The sequence below is a fragment of the Panthera leo genome, chromosome C1 (genome assembly GCF_018350215.1).
Source record: "Panthera leo isolate Ple1 chromosome C1, P.leo_Ple1_pat1.1, whole genome shotgun sequence".
Classification (NCBI taxonomy): Eukaryota; Metazoa; Chordata; class Mammalia; order Carnivora; family Felidae; genus Panthera; species Panthera leo.
This window is the reverse complement of record NC_056686.1, coordinates 18,198,063-18,217,630: the sequence shown is the minus strand read 5'-3', so window position 1 is coordinate 18,217,630 and position 19,568 is coordinate 18,198,063. Positions and strand designations below refer to the sequence as shown.

The 19,568-nt window shown below is 47.9% G+C and overlaps 1 protein-coding gene across 4 annotated transcripts; it reads right to left on the bottom strand.

Moving 5' to 3' along the window:
* Positions 1-1,407: 1,407 nt before the first annotated feature.
* LOC122226135 (non-compact myelin associated protein) lies at positions 1,408-19,343 on the bottom strand. Of its 4 annotated transcripts, none has more exons than XM_042948809.1 (4): positions 19,197-19,343; positions 10,281-10,369; positions 7,483-7,567; positions 1,408-4,218 (listed from the first exon to the last, which is right to left on the bottom strand). In XM_042948809.1, the coding sequence occupies exons 2-4, from the start codon at positions 10,360-10,362 to the stop codon at positions 4,077-4,079; spliced, it is 309 nt and encodes a 102-aa protein (XP_042804743.1). In that variant the 5' UTR covers positions 10,363-10,369; positions 19,197-19,343; the 3' UTR covers positions 1,408-4,076. The 4 variants fall into 4 exon arrangements, with proteins under 4 accessions (XP_042804743.1, XP_042804746.1, XP_042804745.1 ...); XM_042948812.1 differs by lacking the exon at positions 19,197-19,343 and adding an exon at positions 15,553-15,574; XM_042948811.1 differs by lacking the exon at positions 19,197-19,343 and adding an exon at positions 15,099-15,154.
* Positions 19,344-19,568: the final 225 nt, after the last annotated feature.

Here is a 19,568-nt window from a genome sequence, read left to right as displayed (position 1 = left end):
CCTGGAGCCTGCTTCCGATTCTGTGTCTCTCTGCCTCTCCCCATGCTCCAGCTCTCTCTCCCCCTCTCTCAACAATAAATAAACATTAAAAAAATTTTTTTTTAAAAATCCTACCCATTCTTCCAGGTCCTTTTAAATACTTCCTCGTTGACAGTCACAAAGTCTCCGAGATACATGTGATCGGAGGCAACTCTACCTTGTCTACATAGCACTCTGTGGACCCCTTGATCACTTAGCCTCAGCCGGAAGCATGTGTAAGGAAAGAGCGAGAGCTTTGAAGACCCGGGTCCTCGTGCCAGCCACTTCCGAGGTGGGTGGCCATGAGCAAGCCACACAGTACTTAGGTACAAGCAGCAGGAAGGGAGTGCTGATGTAAGCAGAGGAGGGAATGAGCAAGTTGCTGGAATTTCCAGAAGGCTAGAACCTTCACTGGTATGTCAGGTATGGTGCCTAAAGTCATACTAAAGAACCAGTTTGGTACAGACACCGTGGCTGCTGTGGTCAAACTAAGCTCACGTGGCCAACTCCGTGGACACTGGCCTGGACTCAAGAATGAGGCTGCCGTTGCCGCCAGAACCCCTGATGTGGCGGCCTCTCGCAAGACCGCGTGCCAACACATCAGCCCAGAGCATATGTCGCACGAGGCGTATCCCTGGATGTCACCAACTTCTCGATTCAAAGTCCACGGCGGGAGTGCCCCCGATCGGCAAGGCCTGGGCGCTGTGCCCTCACCCTAGCAGCGGGGGACTCCAGGAAAATGAGTGTCTGTCCTCTACAGCTTTAGCAGGAGGTGTTCTTGCCTCTTAAAGTAGTGGACGCTCCAAACGCAAGAATGGCCACCAAAAGAGTGACAAACGTCCACGGCATCACCCAATGACAAGCTACCTCCCTGAGCCCGTTTCCTTATCCAAAAAAAATAGAAATAATGATGGCTCCTATGCATGGGAGTTGTTTAGAGGAGCTGGTGGGTATAAAATGCCTATATATATATATATATAGGGGCGCGCGCACACACACACACACACGCACACACACTTATATACCTGGTACACATTAGGGAGGAGCTCAGTTAACGGTAAACATCATTATTAGATAGGACTTAGATTGCATTCTAATATGTCTACTTCTCTCTCAGCGGTCCCCAAACTTTGACACCTTAGTTCGTCTCGTGTTTAACAGCAGGCTTTCAAATGAGATTCCTTTTCTAATAGTTAATCAAATTAACGAGTTTCCTAACTCACGGAAGGCCTGGCAGCCCACCCTTTCCATCGGCCTTTAGGAGCGACGGCACAGTTTCAAAACAGCTCAGGCTTCCCTGCAGAACCCTATTTACAGTGTCAGGGAAAGGGAGTTCCTAGGAAAGGTATTTGTTAACTCTAAATGAAATCGAAGTCAACTCAAGGAATGTTTGGTTTGAACCTCTTTATTTTTAGACATTTTTCTTTAGATGCTTAGTATCTTTTATTGACTCAGTGGCCCAATAAGGCAGCATCTGCGCTGTTAGGAAATGCACCTGTCAGAAATGAAATAACTCTGCGGTGTTGCAAGATCCCTGTCTCGGGAGACCGGCTGCAGACTCTTTGAGAACGGGGACCATGGCTTAATGTGTTTAGTGGCACCTCAACTTCCACACAGGGGCCCATAAAGCATTACTGAGTTATCTCCATTAGTTAAAAACAAAACACTAAAACCCTTTTCTTGGCCTTCCTCTTTCCTCTTTCCCTCTCCCCGCTCCTTCACTTCCAAGCTTTCATTTAGCAGAACAACATAGACCAGAGGATAATTCCTCTGGTGGGAATTACTAGATTTCACTATGGGCAGAAGAGTTTGGTTTTAGGGCTGGAACATTCCCAACATCTTTTTTTTTTTTTTTTTTTTTAAAGCAGAATATCTCTGGGAAACGTATCTATTTGGGGTTTGAGCCCTTAAGGAAATGGCTTTGCCCTGGTTGGATGCCATTCTACCCCTTGCTCCTTGGGGAAAATGTTAGGGGAAATGAGATGAGAATCTTTAGGGCTTCCATGGGCTTAGAAAGGGGTCCTTTGGCTCCAATCATGGAAGCCCAAAGGAGGCTACCAGAATGGCTTTGTCCCCGCTGTTAGTTTGGAAGCTAGATTCCTGACTTCGGCTCAGACACATGGACCCAGCCTGTCCTCCTTTTGTTTGGCTCACACTCTTGTGTTTTGAGCCAGGAGGTTAGGGAATAATTTGGTACAACAGAGAGAGAGGGACTTCGGAGTCGAAGAGACGTGAGTTTGAGTCCTGTCTTTGCAACTTAATAGCTGTGGGACTTTGGGCAAGTACCTTTCTCCTTGAGTTTGCAATTCTCAGCTGCAAACAGAAAAAAATAATACCTCCCAGGATTATTAGGAAAAATAAATCCTATGGGACAATTTATGTGAAAGCATCTTGCCAAGGACCTGGTACTTGATGGATATTTAAACACAGTAGGGACAAATGTTGTCTGGGGAGGAAGAATTTGCAAGCATTTTTCCAGACATATTCAAGCGAGCATTTTTATCGTGGGATGGCAGGACTCTGTGACCCTGAGTCAGTCTTCTTACCTTCCTGACCCTCGATTTCCCCTCAAAGGAGATTTCTGACTCCAAGAGGGAGACACTCCTAGAATGTGAGGTTAAAGGGCAGCGTGTGTTACTTTCTAGAACAGGATAAGGATTTATTACCTTGCTTCCAAGATGCCTTCAACGGTAAGATGCACAACTGGTTAAAAACCAGCTTTTTGAGAGAGAAAAAGTACAACTACGTTAACGGACCCATCGATTTTAAGACATATTCTGACTGCAATAAACAATGCTGGCTGTCATTTATTAAGCATCTGTTGGGTGTTGTGCACTACCCCAGGTGCTTCACTACGTCCGTGGCTGATTATCGTAACCCCGGGGGGGGGCAGATGTCATCATTCCCACTTTGGGGTTAGCAAACCGACTATGGAGCGCTCAAGTCACTCTTCCAAGGCCACACGACCAGGGGGCAGGTCTCGGGAGACAAGTCTTCTTAATCTCAAAAATGCTTTCCCCTCTCAACAGATTGTTCTCCAGGCTAAAGAGTCGAAAAGATCAGCTCTGTGCAGAGACACGGTGTGCGAATGTGGTGCTGAGAACGTGCCCTGAATCTCTGCAAGGTGACCGGGAAGGGCGCAGGTAACATACACGGGGCTGTAATCTTATCAGTCTCTAATACTGCTCCTTGGAAGGAAGGTTTACCCGGACAGAGAGGACTGCTGGGAATCCAGATAGAGGAGAGCCAGGAAATGAGGCTGAGTCAGGCTAAACGCAGCCCCAAAGGGAGAAGAGGGGCTCTGACTAGCCCCAGACTCATTCAAGGCCCAGCGACACAGCAATAAGCTTTTGCCCTAGAGGCCATCATTCCTGGAGTTCACCCTAGTCCCTCTCGGACACTTTACAAATGAAGTAGAAACCTTTCAAGAAGAATTTAGTTTCTCCCATAGCGTTTCTTAAAGAGGGTGAAACGTGCCGACCGGTTGTCATGAGCTAGCTAGCGGTCATCCAGTACTGGAACAAGTTATAAATTAACAAGCTGGTTTTCTGGTTAGTTAGCCCAAGTTAGTTCCCCTGTGCCTGATTAATGGGACTGAATACTTTGCTCTGCAAAGCCGTGGATATAGATGGCACTCATTCTGATCTGACCCCAGTGGCAGACCCTGTTGTACACTCGGGGGCATGCCCTAACCCCTGCCTCCTGACCAGAAGACTCCTGGGCTATCCGTCTGTCTGTCTGTCTGTCTAGCAACTGTGTTTGGGGAAGACAGCCACATCCATTTCAGTGGATTCCCAACCTGGGTCTACCTCATCAGATCGCAAAAGAATGTTCCATAGCTTTTTGTAAGGGGTGGGGGGAATAGGGATATGGACATAGCCAGGGTGGTGCGGGGCGGGACAGGGTTAGGGGTTGCCTGAAGCATCAGGAATTGAATAAGAGACGCCCCTATCGACCAGAAGGAACTCATAATGAAGCTGCCAGAGGAGAAATGTGCTTCTGGGTCTTGACGGGAGAAGGCTCTTTGGATGGTGGCCAAGATAGCACCAGGGTGGGGGTCACCGAGTCTCCATGTGGACGTCAACAGGGCTGAAGGTCACAGTTGCAGGGTGTTGGCTGCTGTTGCTGTTTGGGCCCAAGGCAGAGGGGGAGGATGGCCTGGGCCCCTTGGGTTCCAGTTCCCGCCTTGTCCTCATTTTCCTGGAACGAGATACGCATGCATGTTGGAGTCTTCTGCCCCATGGACTCAATGATTTTGGCTCTGACGGGATTAACGTGGGTCATCGTTAAATCACATAGCTTGATGGCCAACTACAGAATTTTGCAAGTGGGAGGGACCTTAGACTTCAGCTCGTCTGACCCTTCCATTTTTTGTGTAACCTAGATTAGATATTTAATTGTATTTTTTTCCCCTGTTAACGAATGGTGTCAGATAGGTGACTATTCTTAGAGACGAAATGAAGACGTTATGGTTTTTTTTCTGTCCAAAGTCGTAGCGTGAGTTACATTTTGCAGTTTCATTGTGCTTCCTAAGTTTATTGCTAGAAATATTTGAGAACTTTTTACGTAGTTGAAAAGAGAATGGACTCAAAACGTATATCCAGTCTTTCATTTTATATGCCAGAAAATGCAGTGACTGGCAACAATCATTAATTCTAATGTCTGCATGAAATTTCATCTTGTTGACTTAACATAATTCTTTTTTTTTTTTTAATTTCAAATGCTCAGAAAAGTTGCACAAACAGTACAATTAGTATCTGAATATCCTTCATGGAACAATTTTCTGATGGCTAGCAGTTTGCCACATTTGCCTTCTCTCTCTCCTGCCCCCCTCTCTCCATTCACACACACACACACACACACACACACACACACACACACACACGCGCGCACGGTTGTTTTTTTTAAATCATGAACCATTTGAGTTAGTTGCAAAGGTCGTGCCACTTCACCCCTAAATATTCCTCAAAACAATGGCATTCTCGATGTAATCATCACTCAGTTATCACACTTGGAGAGCCTTCCACTTTAAAGATGACATAATCAGGGCGCCTGGATGGCTCAGTCGGACAAGCACCAGACTCCTGATTTCGGCTCAGGTCATGATCTCACAGTTCATGAGATGGAGCCCCGCATCAGGATCCTCGATGAAAGTGCGGAGGCTGCTTGGGATTCTTTTTCTCTCCCTCTTTCTTCCCCTCCCCTGCTGCTTGTGTGTTCTCTCTCTCTCACTCTCTCTCTCTCTCTTCCCCCCGCGCTCTCTCAGAATAAATAAATAAACTTTAAAAAATAAAGATGACAGGGGCGCCTGGGTGGCTCAGTCGGTTAGGCGTCTGACTTCGGCTCAGGTCATGATCTCGCGGTCCGTGAGTTCAAGCCCCGCGTCGGGCTCTGTGCTGACAGCTCAGAGCCTGGAGCCTGTTTCAGATTCTGTGTCTCCCTCTCTCTCTCTCTGACCCTCCCCTGTTCATGCTGTCTCTCTCTGTCTCAAAAATAAATAAACGTTAAAAAAAAAAAAATTTTTTTTTTTTTTTTTAAATAAAAAAAAATAAAGATGACAAAATTGAGGCACAGAGAGGTTAAATGCCTTGGCTGCCTTTAAGAGACCAAAGACTGAACCCTGGTCTCTCCATTTCAGCCCAGGCATCACTGTAAACTGGTGACTAGAGTCTCCATCCAAATCACACTCCAGAAAACAGACTCAGAGCGCCAGCAATGATGGACAGGAATGAAGGGCAGACATTGTGGTTTGATGCCACTTCCTGGTCTGGGATGGATCCAAATTGCAATACCCACCCCCCCCCCCAAATATTAATAATAACTCATTAAGTGTTATTATTACATGTAATGGTGGGAGCATTTTCTTTGAAACCACATGTACTGGCTTTGAATCCCAACTCTGTCACGGAGGGCTGAGTAGTTAGCTCATTTCCTGGTGCCTGTTTCACACCTACAAAATTGGGGGGTATAAAATTACCCCCTTGTGGGGTTGTTGTGGGGGATTAAATGAGTTAATACATACAAGGAGCTTGGAATCATGCCTGGCACATATTAAGAGATCAATATATGTTATATAATATATATGAGATATATATATAAAATATATACATAATATATAATATAAAACATATAATACATGTTTTATAAATAACATTAACATTATTATAAAAACAATGCATCTTGGGGCACCTGGGTGGCTCAGTCGGTTAAGCGACTGACTTCAGCTCAGGTCATGATCTCGCGGTTTGTGGGTTCAAACCCCACATCAGGCTCTGCGCTGATAGCTCAGAGCCTGAAGCCTGCTTCGGATTCTGTGTCTCCCTCTCTCTCTGCCCCTCCCCTGCTCACGCTCTCTCTTTCCTTCAAAAATAAGTAAACATTTAAAAATAAATAAATAAAAACAATGCATGTTTACACCTCCTCGAAAATAAATAAATATATGCACCTCTGCAAAAACCAACCAACGAACCAAATAGCAATCCCATTGTGCAGACACACTGGTTGTCAATACTTTGCTGTGTATCGTTTGAATGTTTCTTGAGTGTGTGTGAGTAATCCACATGTATAGTCATAACGTACACATTATTTTTGTAAACTGACGATATACTGTATATGGTTGTCCTCATCAATAAAACTCTTCTATGATATCTTTTTTTTTTAACGGCTTCCAAGTCTGCTATGATGTGGTTGTGTTTATAGTCTATTTTAATTTCTTGCCTGGAAAGAATACCTTCTAGCAAAGTTGCGACTTAGAGGTGCTAACACATAAGGTGATAACACAACATTTATTCTTTATTTAAAAACATTTTTTTAATGTTTGTTTGTTCTTAAGAGAGAGAATGACAGAGCCTGAGCAGGGGAGGGGCAGAGAGAGAGGGAGACAGAGAATCTGAAGCAGACTCCAGGCTCTGAGCTGTCAGCACAGAGCCCGACGCGGGGCTTGAACCCATGAACCGTGAGATCATGACCTGAGCTGAAGTTGGATGCGTAACCGACGGAGTCACCCGGGCGCCCCAACATTTATTCTTTATGAAATCAAATTATATTTTGTCTTATTTGGTCCCAGAAAGTGGAGCTGGGGGTACAGGCATTCCAGTATTTGAAACCTCAACTACTTACGTAGTCTGCTCAACACAACCTAGCAGAAGGCTCCCTGAGAGAAAAGGATTGAAATATTCCTCTATTACTGTAAGTTACATACGAGGGCTTCCCACAGTGCTCAAGGCCATTATCATTGTCATTTTGATTATTATATGTAAAAAATATTTCTCCAGATGCAAAAATATTACCATGAGGTTTCTACAGCAGAACAGATGTCAAAAAAGGATACCCAAAGGGTTAGAGCGCTTGACGACGGACTTAGGGATACCGCTGGGCACGTGACTGGCACTCACAGTGTCAGTTCCCATTCATTCTGACATCACCGACGGGACAAGACCATCTAGAGCCCAGGGCGTCCCGTACCTGTTGTACATCTTCAGCAGGATCAGAATCACGGTGAAGATGATAATGACAACCACGACAATGGCAGCAACGATGGCTCCGGAACCTACGAGGAGAGGGGTGGAAATGGCAAACGTGTGAACTGAAATAAAGAGAAGTGGTCAGAGACTGGCAGGGGGGCTTACACAGGGCATCCTGCATCCTCATTGGATCAAGGGGGGCAGAGAATGTGATGTCCTGGCACCCTGACTGCTGACCCCAGGACAGAGACATGCATATCTACAGGGGCAGAGTACCCCTACCCCCAATGGGGCTTGAGGGCAGGGTCCTCAGCACATCACCTGCCAAAATTCTGTCTCAGGCCATCCTGTTGTTATCAGTCCTAACATAGCATCAAGCTTCCTGTGTCAACAGGCAAGCAAAGCGCCTGTCCCTCTTCTTGATGGCACAAAAGTAATATGTGATTTTTGTAGTTATATTTTGAAAATATAAATACAAGCAAAAAAAAGGGTGGGGGAGGATAAAGAACTCTTCGCCCCAGGAACTGTTGATCATCTACACATATGGACGTTCTCCAGTGTGATCATGTATACGCATGTATGCATATTAAATACCTATCTACCTGGTCTTTTTTGAATAAAGGTATTAATCCTATGTCTGAAAATCCACCTCAAGGAAGTAGTCATAAAAGTGGGAAAATGTGCACTTGATAAAAATGGAACAATGTTCCATACACAGTTTTGCAACACTATCCTAATCATCTTTCCATGCAGTTGCATTTTTTCCATGACTTTTGATGGTTATGTAGCACTCCATTGTTTGGACTCGTTTACCAATTCTCTATTAAGCATATTTATGTTGTTTTCAATTTTACCCTATTAAAAACAAGGCTATGGTGAATGTCCTTGTAGCTTAATATCTCAGATTCTAATTTCAATATCAATGCCCACTCCCAATGTCCACCTCTAAGTCCATGTTCAAGATCAACATGCTTGTCAGAATTGATATTGAAAATACAAAAAAAAAAAAAAAAAAAAACCACAAAGGGGGAGTCATACTTTAGGCCAATCTATTTGATTGTGGGGAGTTTATCTTAGGGGATAATCCTAAATACAGAAAAAGCTAGATGAATGACGATGTTAGTTACGATACTATTTATATTCCGGATATAGGACTGCTGTGAGAGGTCAGAACAGCAGATTCCCTTGAGCAGGTGGGGATCGTGTGGCAAGAGTTGCTGGGACTTCTGGGAACCTGGTGGTGGTTCGTTTCTTGATCTGGGGGCTGGTTACACAAGCGTGTTCACTTTGTGAAAATTCATCCAGCTGTGCACTTAGGATTCATGCATTTTTTTGGAAGGTATGCAATGCTCTTATAAAAGGTTTACCAAACAAAAACAAAAACAAAACTACGTGCAAATATTGACAGGAAGTAAGGCTGGAAGGAAAGAAAGAGGGGGTAGGGTGGGGGATCCATCATAGAATAGCTTGGTTTTTTTTCCTTCCTGTGGAGCCCAGCGATAATACTTTTAGTTCATGGTTTTTCAACCTTGTCTGGAAAATCCTTTGTTGTGGGGACTGTCCTGTGCATGGTAGGATATTTAGCACCATCTCTGCCCTCACTAGATGCCAATGACACTTCTCCCTCCCCACCAGCTGTGACAGGCAAGTGTCCAAACATCGTCAAATGTCCCCTGGTAGTCGAGTGGCCAGATGAAGTATGGAATACCTATTTAAATGAGAATTTCTGACAAATCATGAATTATTTTTTTGGCGTGTCCCAAATATTGCTTGGCACATCCTTATACTCAACAAATATTGGGTATCTTAAATTCAAATTTAACTGGGTATCCTGTATTTTATTTTCTAAATCTGGCAATTTTATCTAGGGGGCAAAATTGCCTAGCTGAGAGTCATCACTTTTAGTTAAATGAAAGCAGAATTATTCCCATCTTGCTGACGAAAATTCTAGCTCCCCTACATTTCCCTTGAGAACTGTGGTGAAATACTTCAGCAGGTTTCTGAAGGTCCCCCCACCTGGCATGAAGCAGGCTAATGTGGGACCGTGTCCCGAGAGTGATGTTTTCTGGGTCTCCATGGAAGAGACACATCCTGCCACTACCATGGTCTGGAGCTGTTCTTACTGGGGAAACACTTCAGTGTTGGGAGGCCCGTTCCATGTGCAGAGGCATCGACAGAAATGACAGAAATGGGCCCAACTTCCCCTAATACAATTCAGTGGTGTTCTGAAGAGCGGTCATCAAGTTTTTCTTTCTGGGGACCTCTCGTTCCTGGCAGGTGTCTCCCCAGACTACTCCCAGCTTTACTCATTTACCCCTTTGTGAATTGATGGGATGTTTTCGCCTTACAAAAGTGGGATGAAAGTAGTTACATTTTAAGGTGACTCATTTAAAGACATCTCACGTGAGAGTCAAATGTCCATTGCCCTCTAGACCCCCAAACTCCCTGATGATAATAACAGTAATGACAGTAATGATAATGATAATACTCGTCAGGTACTTTGTGTGCCTCGAGACTATTCCAAGCTCTTGACATGGATTATATTGTTTCGTCTTCCCATCTACCTCATGCGGTAGCTTCCGTGATATCCCCATCTTACTGACAAAAACTCAGACACAAAGCGGTGAGGTCATGTGCTCGGGGTCACGCAGTGGTCATGTCGGGCATCTGGTCGAACGGAGACTGAGACCCAGGCAGTCCCATCTCCAGAGCCCATGCTCTTGACCTCTACACCATGAGCTGCCCCTGGTCCTCTTCCCGCCATTCCCTCCCCCGGTCGCCAAGCCAAGTTGACCTTACTCTTGTACAGAAAGTCCTGTTCTCTGGTGGTCACGTTCAGTGAGAAGAAGGTAGTCCCCCCCAACGGGGTGGCCGTGGTCATCTCGATCCTGGTAAGAACAAAGATGACATTTTGTTTAAAACCAGAGTGAGCTTTATAATCCCTGTACAACGCCTGTTTCGTTCTTCACCTGGATGACGGGAGAATATTCAAGCACACGGTTTCTCCTCGCAGCAAGTAAATAAAAGGCCTTTCGCTATCTCCTAGGGAGAATTAAAACTAATGCCTGACATTTGTGAAGAACTTTATGTTTCGAAGCAGCTTAAATTAATTCAACAATATTTATCAAATGTCTCCTGGGTTTCACACAGAACGTCTAAATTGGTCTTCTAGAAACTCTGTGAGGGAGGCTACTATTGCCATCTTCCGGATGAAAGTGAAGCCCCCAAAGCTTCATGGAGCCCCAAGTTAGAACGTAACCCAGGGCGCCCGCCTCCCATGCCGGTGGGACTGTCAGAAACCCCCTACAACGCTCGAAATGATGTTCCTGTTTTCGGAAGTTTTCCAATCTAAGGAGGTGAACATAAACAAGTAAATAAGCAGAGGGAAACCTTGACTACTATTGTTAAACAGCCAGTGACATGAGCCATCATTGGGTCGTGACCGACGATTTCGAGGAAAAGCTAAATTGGAATGGGCCTTGAGGGACGGGCCCGGTTTGGGAGGAGAGGAGAGAGGACGAAGGCCAGGTGGCACAAAGCCCTCGGCAGGAGGACAGATGATGCGTGTTGAGCGACCACCGGGCTCTGTCACAGGCACCTTCACACGCTCTATCAGCTCACTCATTAATCTTCTCAAGCATCATCGCATTTTGCTGCTGAGCAAACTGAGGCTCAGGGCGGTTGAGTGACTCGACGAAAGTCCCACAGCGAGGAAGACGTGGAGCTTGGGCTCAAACATACTCGCCGAGTGCACGGTCTTATCCCCTCGCCCCGAAAGCGACAGGAATCCAAACTCACACCCCCGTGGTCTTACACTTGAGGAGTGAGCCTGGAGGTACGCGGCTAGTACCTCACACCCCCCAGAAACAAGCGTCCGGACCCTCCCGCCAGATCCCTCCGGAATCGAACCACTACTCAGTGACCGACGCTGTGCTAGGCGCTGGGAACAACATTACGAGACACGAGACAGACTCCCTGCCTCCAGAAGCTCACATTCTAGTGAGAGAGGCCGTAGGTTTGATCACGGCATTCTTGGGCTCAAACACAATTGTCTCTCAGCGCCCACACTTGCGTATCTGGCAGGACAAACCCTTCCCTGGCTGTTTCCATGCCCTCTTCCTAGCCTCTTGCCTCCTCGTACCAAGCTCTGCCCAACCTCTGTGACAACGGACCGCTCCATCCTCCCCCGTCGTTCCTGGTCTTTGCGGTCGGCGGACTGGCTGCCCCAGGCTTTGGCCTCCTCAGGTCCCCCCCAGTGGGCCTCTCCTGAGAGCAGCTCCCCAGGCCCCCAGCTCCTGATGGAAAAGGGTCAGTGTCCCTCCATTTGGGAGGGGGGGGGACAGGTCACTGCACCCAGGCTGGGGCTCTGGAGGCTGTGGCTTGCCCCGCCCCGTGGGGGCCTCAGACTCAGAAAGACCCCCTCTGCCTTCACTTTCTCTGCCCTCCTTTAAGCCATGGGGCCCTGCCTAAAACCCCCAGTTCTTGTCTGTCTCTTCTTACCAAAGACCCTAGGGCCTTAGGACCCACGCAGCTCGGGCTCTCCCGAGGAGCCCTGCAGGGCTCTGCCTGACCTTCCCGCAAGGGCCAACCTTTCTTCCTGGCTGGGCTTCCTGTCTCCTGACTGTCTGAAACAGGCCCGCGGGCCATGTTCCACTGCCTGCTCCCCCTCCAAAATGAACACATCCTTCAAGATTGAGCCCAGCCACCCCTAGGCGGACTCCCCGTCCCCCAGCCGGAATCAGCCATCTGTCCTCTGCCCCCACGGCAGCGCCCTGCCAAGAAGCCACCACGGCATGTGTCTCAGTCGCTGTGTCTGCTGGTTAACCTTCCGTGTTCACTGTCGGGGCCCTGAAGGTAGAGGCTACTCGGGGTCTTTTTCATATCCTTCTACCTCTCCCAGATAGAGCGCCTGGCTCTTCTCACCGCTGCCAGTTAGAAGTTCTGGAGCAAGTGACTGGACTTCTCCCAGCTTGGTTTGCTGCACATTTGTAAAACGAGGTAGCTTTTCCCAAGGGAGCTGAGGGTTCGAGGTTAAGTACGGAAAGTGCTTTCAGTGCTCAATAAATGGTAGCTCTCAGGATTGTAGTGGGTATTAGCAAACATTTGCCGAACTCAATGAGAAACAGGTGGATCTGGAGGTCAAAGCAAGAAAAAATTCTTTTTCCAAAAATACACAGGGACCCGTAGGGGAACATGGGATGAAAGTCTTCCCCCACCCCCTGCCCCCCCACTCCCACTCCCAGTGAGAGGCACCTGCCCCCGCCTCCCCCACTCCCCGTCCCATCGGAAAGAGTTTTATTATGCTTTGCCTAAACCTTCTGCTTCTATCCCTACCAATATCAAGCTGAGAAGATTCACCAATAATCCTTTCTTCGAATTCCTTTTAAAAACAGAAGAGAAGCAAATAGGTGGCCACAGATCAAGGATCGCTTAGTGACAGAGACATGGCGTAATCCCTGGACAAGCTAACCCCTGCCTGTGGACACATCTGCCATTGAAACAACATGCACAAAAATGACAGAAGCCATTATCCAAGTGCCTGCTATGTGCCAAGACCTTTTGCCAGGTTTTTGTTTGTTTGTTTTTTAATCCATGCCTTGATTCAATTAGCAAATGCATTGCAAAACAGGTTTTCCTCTTGCCTTGATCAAATGAGGGCCCCAAGGCTTGGGGATATCAAGCTCTCTCTCCCTGCTTATACAGCCTGGAAGATACAGACCTGGCATTTGCACCTGGCCCTGCAAACTTCAAAGCCTGTGTAATTCCCACGGCATCAACCTGCTCTTGGCACCTGGGCATCTAGAGGGGGTCATGACAGGTAACTACAGAAATATGCACACGTGCACATGTACACACACACACACACACACACACACACACACACACTGACCAGTAGTGCAGCTGCCTAAGGCCACCAGGACACAGATTCCTCTGCAGGCCCTTCAAGGTGACCTCGGGGGTGCCCAGTGCTGGGTGCAGACCTCCTTACGGATGGGCCGGCTACTCTTCCTTCTGAGGGAACAGTGAGTAATCTCAGGGCATTTCTTGCCTTATGTCCGGACCGGAGGCTCTGAATGACATCTCTGTTCCTGCCACATCAGAGAAGGTGGGAGGGAGGGTGGTGGAACACTGATGGCCAAGGATGTGGGTGTTTTCATGTGTGGGACCCAGTGATTCTTGTTAACCAAGTGAGGTCCAGCAGGGGGATTTCAGTGTCAAATGTGTCTGTGACCAGGTTCACAGCCATAGAAAAGCAAAGAGGGTGCAGGGAGGGGGAGAATGGTTTTCACAGACAGAGGTTAATTTAATAATAATAATAACAATAATAATAATAAATCGTGTGCCAGGCATGGTGCTCAGTGCCTTATGCAGGGAGGTCTCATTCAGTCCCCATACCTATCAGGTAAGGAGGGCGCAATTACTGCCCTTTCTACAGATGAAGAAACTGACACTCACAGCAGAGAAGCAATTAACCTAAACCCACAAGGCTAATATGTAGCCAGGCTCAGAGTCAAGCCAGGGGCTGTCCTATTCTGCACCCCCTTCTCCATAAACCCGCACTGGACTGCCTCCGAGGGAACGCACAGGACACAAATGGCCCAATACCCAGGGCCTAAATCAGCGTAACGCTTTGATGAGAAAACTCACACAGGCTGCAGCTCAGCCCTTGCCCCAGACCCCAGACCCCTGACTGGTCCTATCTCCTGGCCCCTGCCCTTGGGCACACTCTGAACCTCTGTCTTCAGCAGAACCTTAATCACATTTACAGAATCTACAAGGAACTGTTGTTCCCTTGGGTTGTTTACAAACGGTCCTGTGTGGGAGGTTGGTTTGGGAAGTGACGGAAGGTCAGGACCATTTACTCTCTGAGTCATTCCTCTCTCCCTAGCCCTTGCTCAAGTGTTAGAGCCATATCTGGAAGATAAACATTGCCAGATCCCACCGGTCCCAAATATTTCCCCTACTCCTCTGCCTCAGTGGTACCCTCTTTCCCTCTGGCCTGGCCTAAAAGCTCCCTCCTGGATAAGATGACAAAGACACGACCAACACTGGCAGACCGCTATGCAACTGGCCAATGGTAACTCAGAGTAGGTCACCCATGAATGTCCTACACCCACCAAAACACTGGGATCGATTTCTCCCCACCTCCTGAACCATGGAAAACTCGGCATGACGTGGTTTCTTGCACAGACTTGAGCCCCACTACTCCCAAGTAGCCTCTTGAGTTTGCGGGATGTTTTTTTCAGAAAATTAACCTTCATGTTGAAACCAAAATATCCCACCTTGTAATTTTCACCCATCAGTCCTAATTCTCTTCCCACGAAGGTAAATGTGCTACCTCTTACACATGACACCCTGAGGGGTTTAAAAGCACCTCTATGGGGGTTCCTGGTGGCTCAGTCAGTTCAGCACCCAACTTTAGCTCAGGTCATGATCTCACGGTTTGTGAGTTTGAACCCCACGTCAGGCTCTGTGCTGACGGCTCGGAGCCTGCTTCAGATTCTGTGTCTCCCTCTCTCTCTCCCCCCACCTTGGCTCGCTCTCTGTCTGTCTCTGTCTCTCCCTTAAAAATAAATAAACATTTAAAAAATAAAAAAAAAAAAATAATAAAAGCACCTCTACGTATGAACGGTGAAACGCAAAACTTCAAGGATAGAACAATGACAGCAGCCGGTATCAGCACAGCAATTTTACCTCCCACCAATAGGTGGCGATAGCAGTTGGCTACAGTATACCCCGTTTAACCCCACCCAAAAACGGTTGGTAAAAGTCCTGCGAACCCAATCTGTTTTTAAAGGAGCCTTCTGCCCTTGGACACGGCAGTGATATGTTCTCTGGTTATTTTTTTCCAGGATAAATATTCTAAGCTCCTTCAAACAATCTTTATAATGACAGTTTCCTTCATGGTTTCCTCATTTCGCTGTGTGTCAATGTCTCCCTTACACAGAGCACCCCAAACGGGACACATAACTCCAGAGGGGGCCTGAAATGTCCAGAATGACATTTGTCTTGATACTTATCAGACCTGAGTGTGAATTCTAGCTATGTGGCCTTGGTCGACTTTCTTTACCTCTTGGTCTTCTGATCTGTAAAACAGGAGTTGCAAGCTCCGCGGGGTCCGTTGTGAGAATCAACAGAGATAAAACATGTAATATATTTGGCACAGTAGCTGTGCACAAAGTCTGTTGAGATTACCCTGGGTTAATGCAAACAAATAGCTCATTATCGGCAAGCACCGCATACTGTTCACACACCCCCCTACTGATACAACCCCAAACTTTTTTCGGACTTAGTCTTATGCTCGTTTCCAGTCAGTCAAAGCCCTGAGGTTGGTAAGAGGAAAGGCTTTCTAAACTGCAAAGTGCTTTGGAAATAGAAGGCAAGAGCAGCTGCGTTGCGATGTGGACGATATTATGATCAGCTGCTGCCCAATAACCAGGTCTCCACTACGCTCTTGTGCCAATGTCATTTTGAGCTCAAATACAAGACTTTGCATTGGCCCCCTGGTAACCTTGATCTTGTTGATGTGGGCCCTCAGCTCCTTCTGGGTGGCTCTTGAGAACTTGTGGTGCTCTGTCATAACAGCGCACGTTGTCTAGGAGCTCATGACCCGGAGAGGGCTTTGGGGTCAGGTAGATCTGGGTTTTGATCTTGGCCTCATCGCTGACCAGCTCTATAAGCCAAGGCAGTTTTGTGGGCCTTGGTGTTTCCATTTGTAAGACAGGGATGACACCCTTTATCCTGTAAGGTTGTGAGAATCAGTGAGATATAATTACCCAGCAGGGTGCCTGGTGGATGGTGGGTGAGCGGTAAATGTCAGTTCCTGGCCCCCCTTCTTTTTTTCTTCTGACATCAGTCTGTGTTCTCCCTGCTCTCCTTGGCCCTTGAGCCCCGAGTCCTCTACCTGGTCAAGTGTTTGCTGCATTTGGCCAAACTGAAGTATGAACAGGGAGGTCAGAGAATCAAACCATGAATATGGTGTCCCAGGGAGGGGAATGGAAGAGGGATTCACTAGACTTCTGGAGGGTTTGACCTGCTCTTGCATTTCCACTGAGGAACAGTAAAACCTCTGCCAGGAAGGCAAAATCCTGAAGGGACTAGTAGAGCATGAGGGTTGCCGGATGGGGTGGGGAAGCGTGTGCCACAGATTCGTAACTTGGGGTGAGAACCAGGAGACCAGGGCTCCCATTGCCACTGACTGGCCATGTGACTCTGGAAAGTCCTCTCCCTTCTCTGGACCTTGGTTTTCCTGTCTATAAAATGACCCAGTGATCATTGGGTCCCTTTCCTGTCTATAAAATGACCCCCCTTAGTGATCACTAAGGGATTTTCAAATCTGTGGTTCTATTTATTACACAGCAGCCATTCATGGCTTATCTTAAGAACCAGTGTTTTCCAAAAGCCCGTTCTTCTTTGCAGATATTGACTCTGGAGATGTTAGGAGAGAGAGGAGAGTGGGTGCAGTTCAGGCTGGAAGGCAGGAATCCTTCCTCGAAGGCAGCTGAGACTGGGAACAAACCGAGGAGAACACAGAGGCGTTCTGACTTGTCAGCAGCATTGCGTACAGGATGCTTAGGAATGAGCCTTCAAACATTCTGTTGACCCAAGTCTAGCTGAACCCTAAATGGCCACCACCTAGACTCTCCATTCCTGTTAGGTTTTGCATCATCTCCCCCACCCCGCCTGCCCTATCTGCGTGACTCTGTCCCATTGTGTGTCACAGCTCCCAAAGGTGGGGTCTGAATTGGCTTAACACTCTCCTGAATTTGGGGTCATACACAATTACATGCTGAATCCTTCTGGTTGGTTCCCTGAAACTAGGAAGCAAATTTCTTATGTCGTGTATTTATCCATTCTTTTACCCACTCATCCACTCATATACCCGGCCACCCACCCTCTACTATAAACACATTCATCCTTCCACCTGTTCGTCTGTCCATTTTCCCTGTCATTCATCCAACCAGGCCCACCGTGTACATCGCGCTAAGAGGATTCAAAGAAAAACCATGGGGATCACGTCTCCAGAGCTCAGACACAGAGGATGAGAATGGAATTGTTTCCTTTAAGAATCTTTCCTCCAATCAGTATTTAGTGGGGATCACCCCCCCCTCATGCCTCGCCCAGCACTGATCACTGGGGTGTCTGATCAATATCATACGAAAGTCCTAAGGAAAAAGCGGTGAGTAGCCTTTGGATCTGGAAGTCTGGGTTTCAAGCCCACCATATCTTTTAAGTCTTTTTTACCCATCCTGCCACATTCTGGCTCGAACCCCCTTCCTTTTTGATTTTTGTGGCCCACACCGGAAAGAAAGGTGTCCCAAGAGCTTCCAACCAAGACCTACAAGCCTGGGAAGTTCCATGTACGAAAAGTTATAAATAGAAATCCCAGAGGAAAGGGGTCACAAGGCGGATTTTTGCCTCGGGCCAGAAGGGCAGCACGGGCCGTGCCAGGAGTCAGCAGGAGGGAGACCTGTGGGCGTTGTGGTGGAGACCGACCTAGAGCTGGAATGTGACCCGTGGCTTCCATTTGCCCCTCGGTCGTGGGGCCCAAGCCAAGGGCCAGCTCCCAAAAGCCCTCAAACCACGTCCGAGCCCTCATGTAAGTCTCCGTGTGTCCCACTGTCCCGAAGGGGGAAGAAGTTTAAAAGGTTAGAAAGTTTATGCCCCTACATGAATACGTCAGAGGGAAGTAATTAATTCCCCCTTGACCTTCTAGTCAGGAAGGGAAGGGAACGACCATTTAAGGGGACACCGACAAAGCGCGAGGCACCGGGCTTCCACGCGTTTTCTCATCTGATCAGTACAAGGCAGGCCTTCTCGTCTCCACTTTGCTGACAGGAAACGGAGGCTCAGAGACGTGAAGCGACTCGCCCGAAGTCTTACAGCGAGCGAGTGGAGAAGCTGCGTCTCAAACCCACACCTCCCACCTTGAGGCTGCCCGTGGCCGCCAAGCGTCGCAGGAGGTAAGCAATATTCCTGGGGACACTCTGAGGGGCACCTGCCCTGTGCTCACTCTTCTTTCTACTCGTTAACAGTTGGGCCCAAGAGCCACAACGAACCTTCAGCAGATGGCAGGGCTCCTCCACCGTGGCACGGTTTACATTCGACAACTCTTTGTTGCGGGGGCTACCCGGGTCTTTGGCCGGCATCCCCGGCCTCTACCCACTAGATGCCAGCAGCACCCTTGGGGTGTGAGAGCCAAAAATGTCTCTAGGGGCACCTGGGTGGCTCAGTCGGTTGAGCGTCCGACTTCAGCTCAGGTCATGATCTCGAGGTTTGTGAGTTCGAGCCCCGCGTCGGGCTCTGTGCTGACAGCTCGGAGCCTGGAGCCTGCTTCGGATTCTGTCTCCCTCTCTCTGACCCTCCCCCACTCATGCTCTGTCTCTCTCTCTCTGTCAAAAATAAATAAACATTAAAAAAAAAAAATGTCTCTAGACTTTCCAAACATCTTCTGGGAGGCAGATCGCCCCAGGCCGAGAACTACCGGAGTCGAGCGATCGGCCCGCGTCTTGACAGTTCCCTATCCTTGAGACCCAAGAAAGTCCAGGCAACAAGGGAAATGTCCCGTCTGTACTTACGTCTGCGGACAGACGCTCAGTGGTGACGACGACGGTGACGATGACCACAAACACAACAGCTGCCAGTTCATCCAGGGCTTGCTGTATACCCACTCCCACGCCGAGGACTTCCCATGTACTTCCTCATGTATATTACCTGTGTCTTCCAGACGAGGGACCTGAGGCTCAGAGAAGTTAGGCAACCAGCCCACGGTCTCAGTGCTAACATATGGCCGATCTAGGTGTTCGTTTCCTAGGGCTGCTGTAAAGAATTACCACAAAGGAAGTGACTCAAAACAACACAGATTAATTTTCTGACAGCTCTAGACATCAGCAGTCTAGATCAGTCTCACTGGGCTAAAAACAAGGTGAGGGCAGGGCCGTGGTCCTTTTGGAGGCTCTAGAGGAGAATCTCGTTTCCTAGTCTTTTCCAGCTCAGGCAGGTCACTGGCATTCCTTGGCCCTCCAGCTCGACCCTCGGTGGAGTTCCCTCAAGTTCACAGTGTAGCATCTTCCTGTCTCTCTGTCC

Coding starts and splice junctions, on each gene's coding strand:
- LOC122226135 (XM_042948809.1), bottom strand. CDS start 10,362: ATGACCACGGCCACCCCGTTGGGGGGGACTACCTTCTTCTCACTGAAC. Junction 7,568..10,280: donor ACAGGACTTTCTGTACAAGA/GTAAGGTCAACT, acceptor CTCTCCTCGTAG/GTTCCGGAGCCATCGTTGCT. Junction 4,219..7,482: donor CTGCTGAAGATGTACAACAG/GTACGGGACGCC, acceptor ATCTCGTTCCAG/GAAAATGAGGACAAGGCGGG.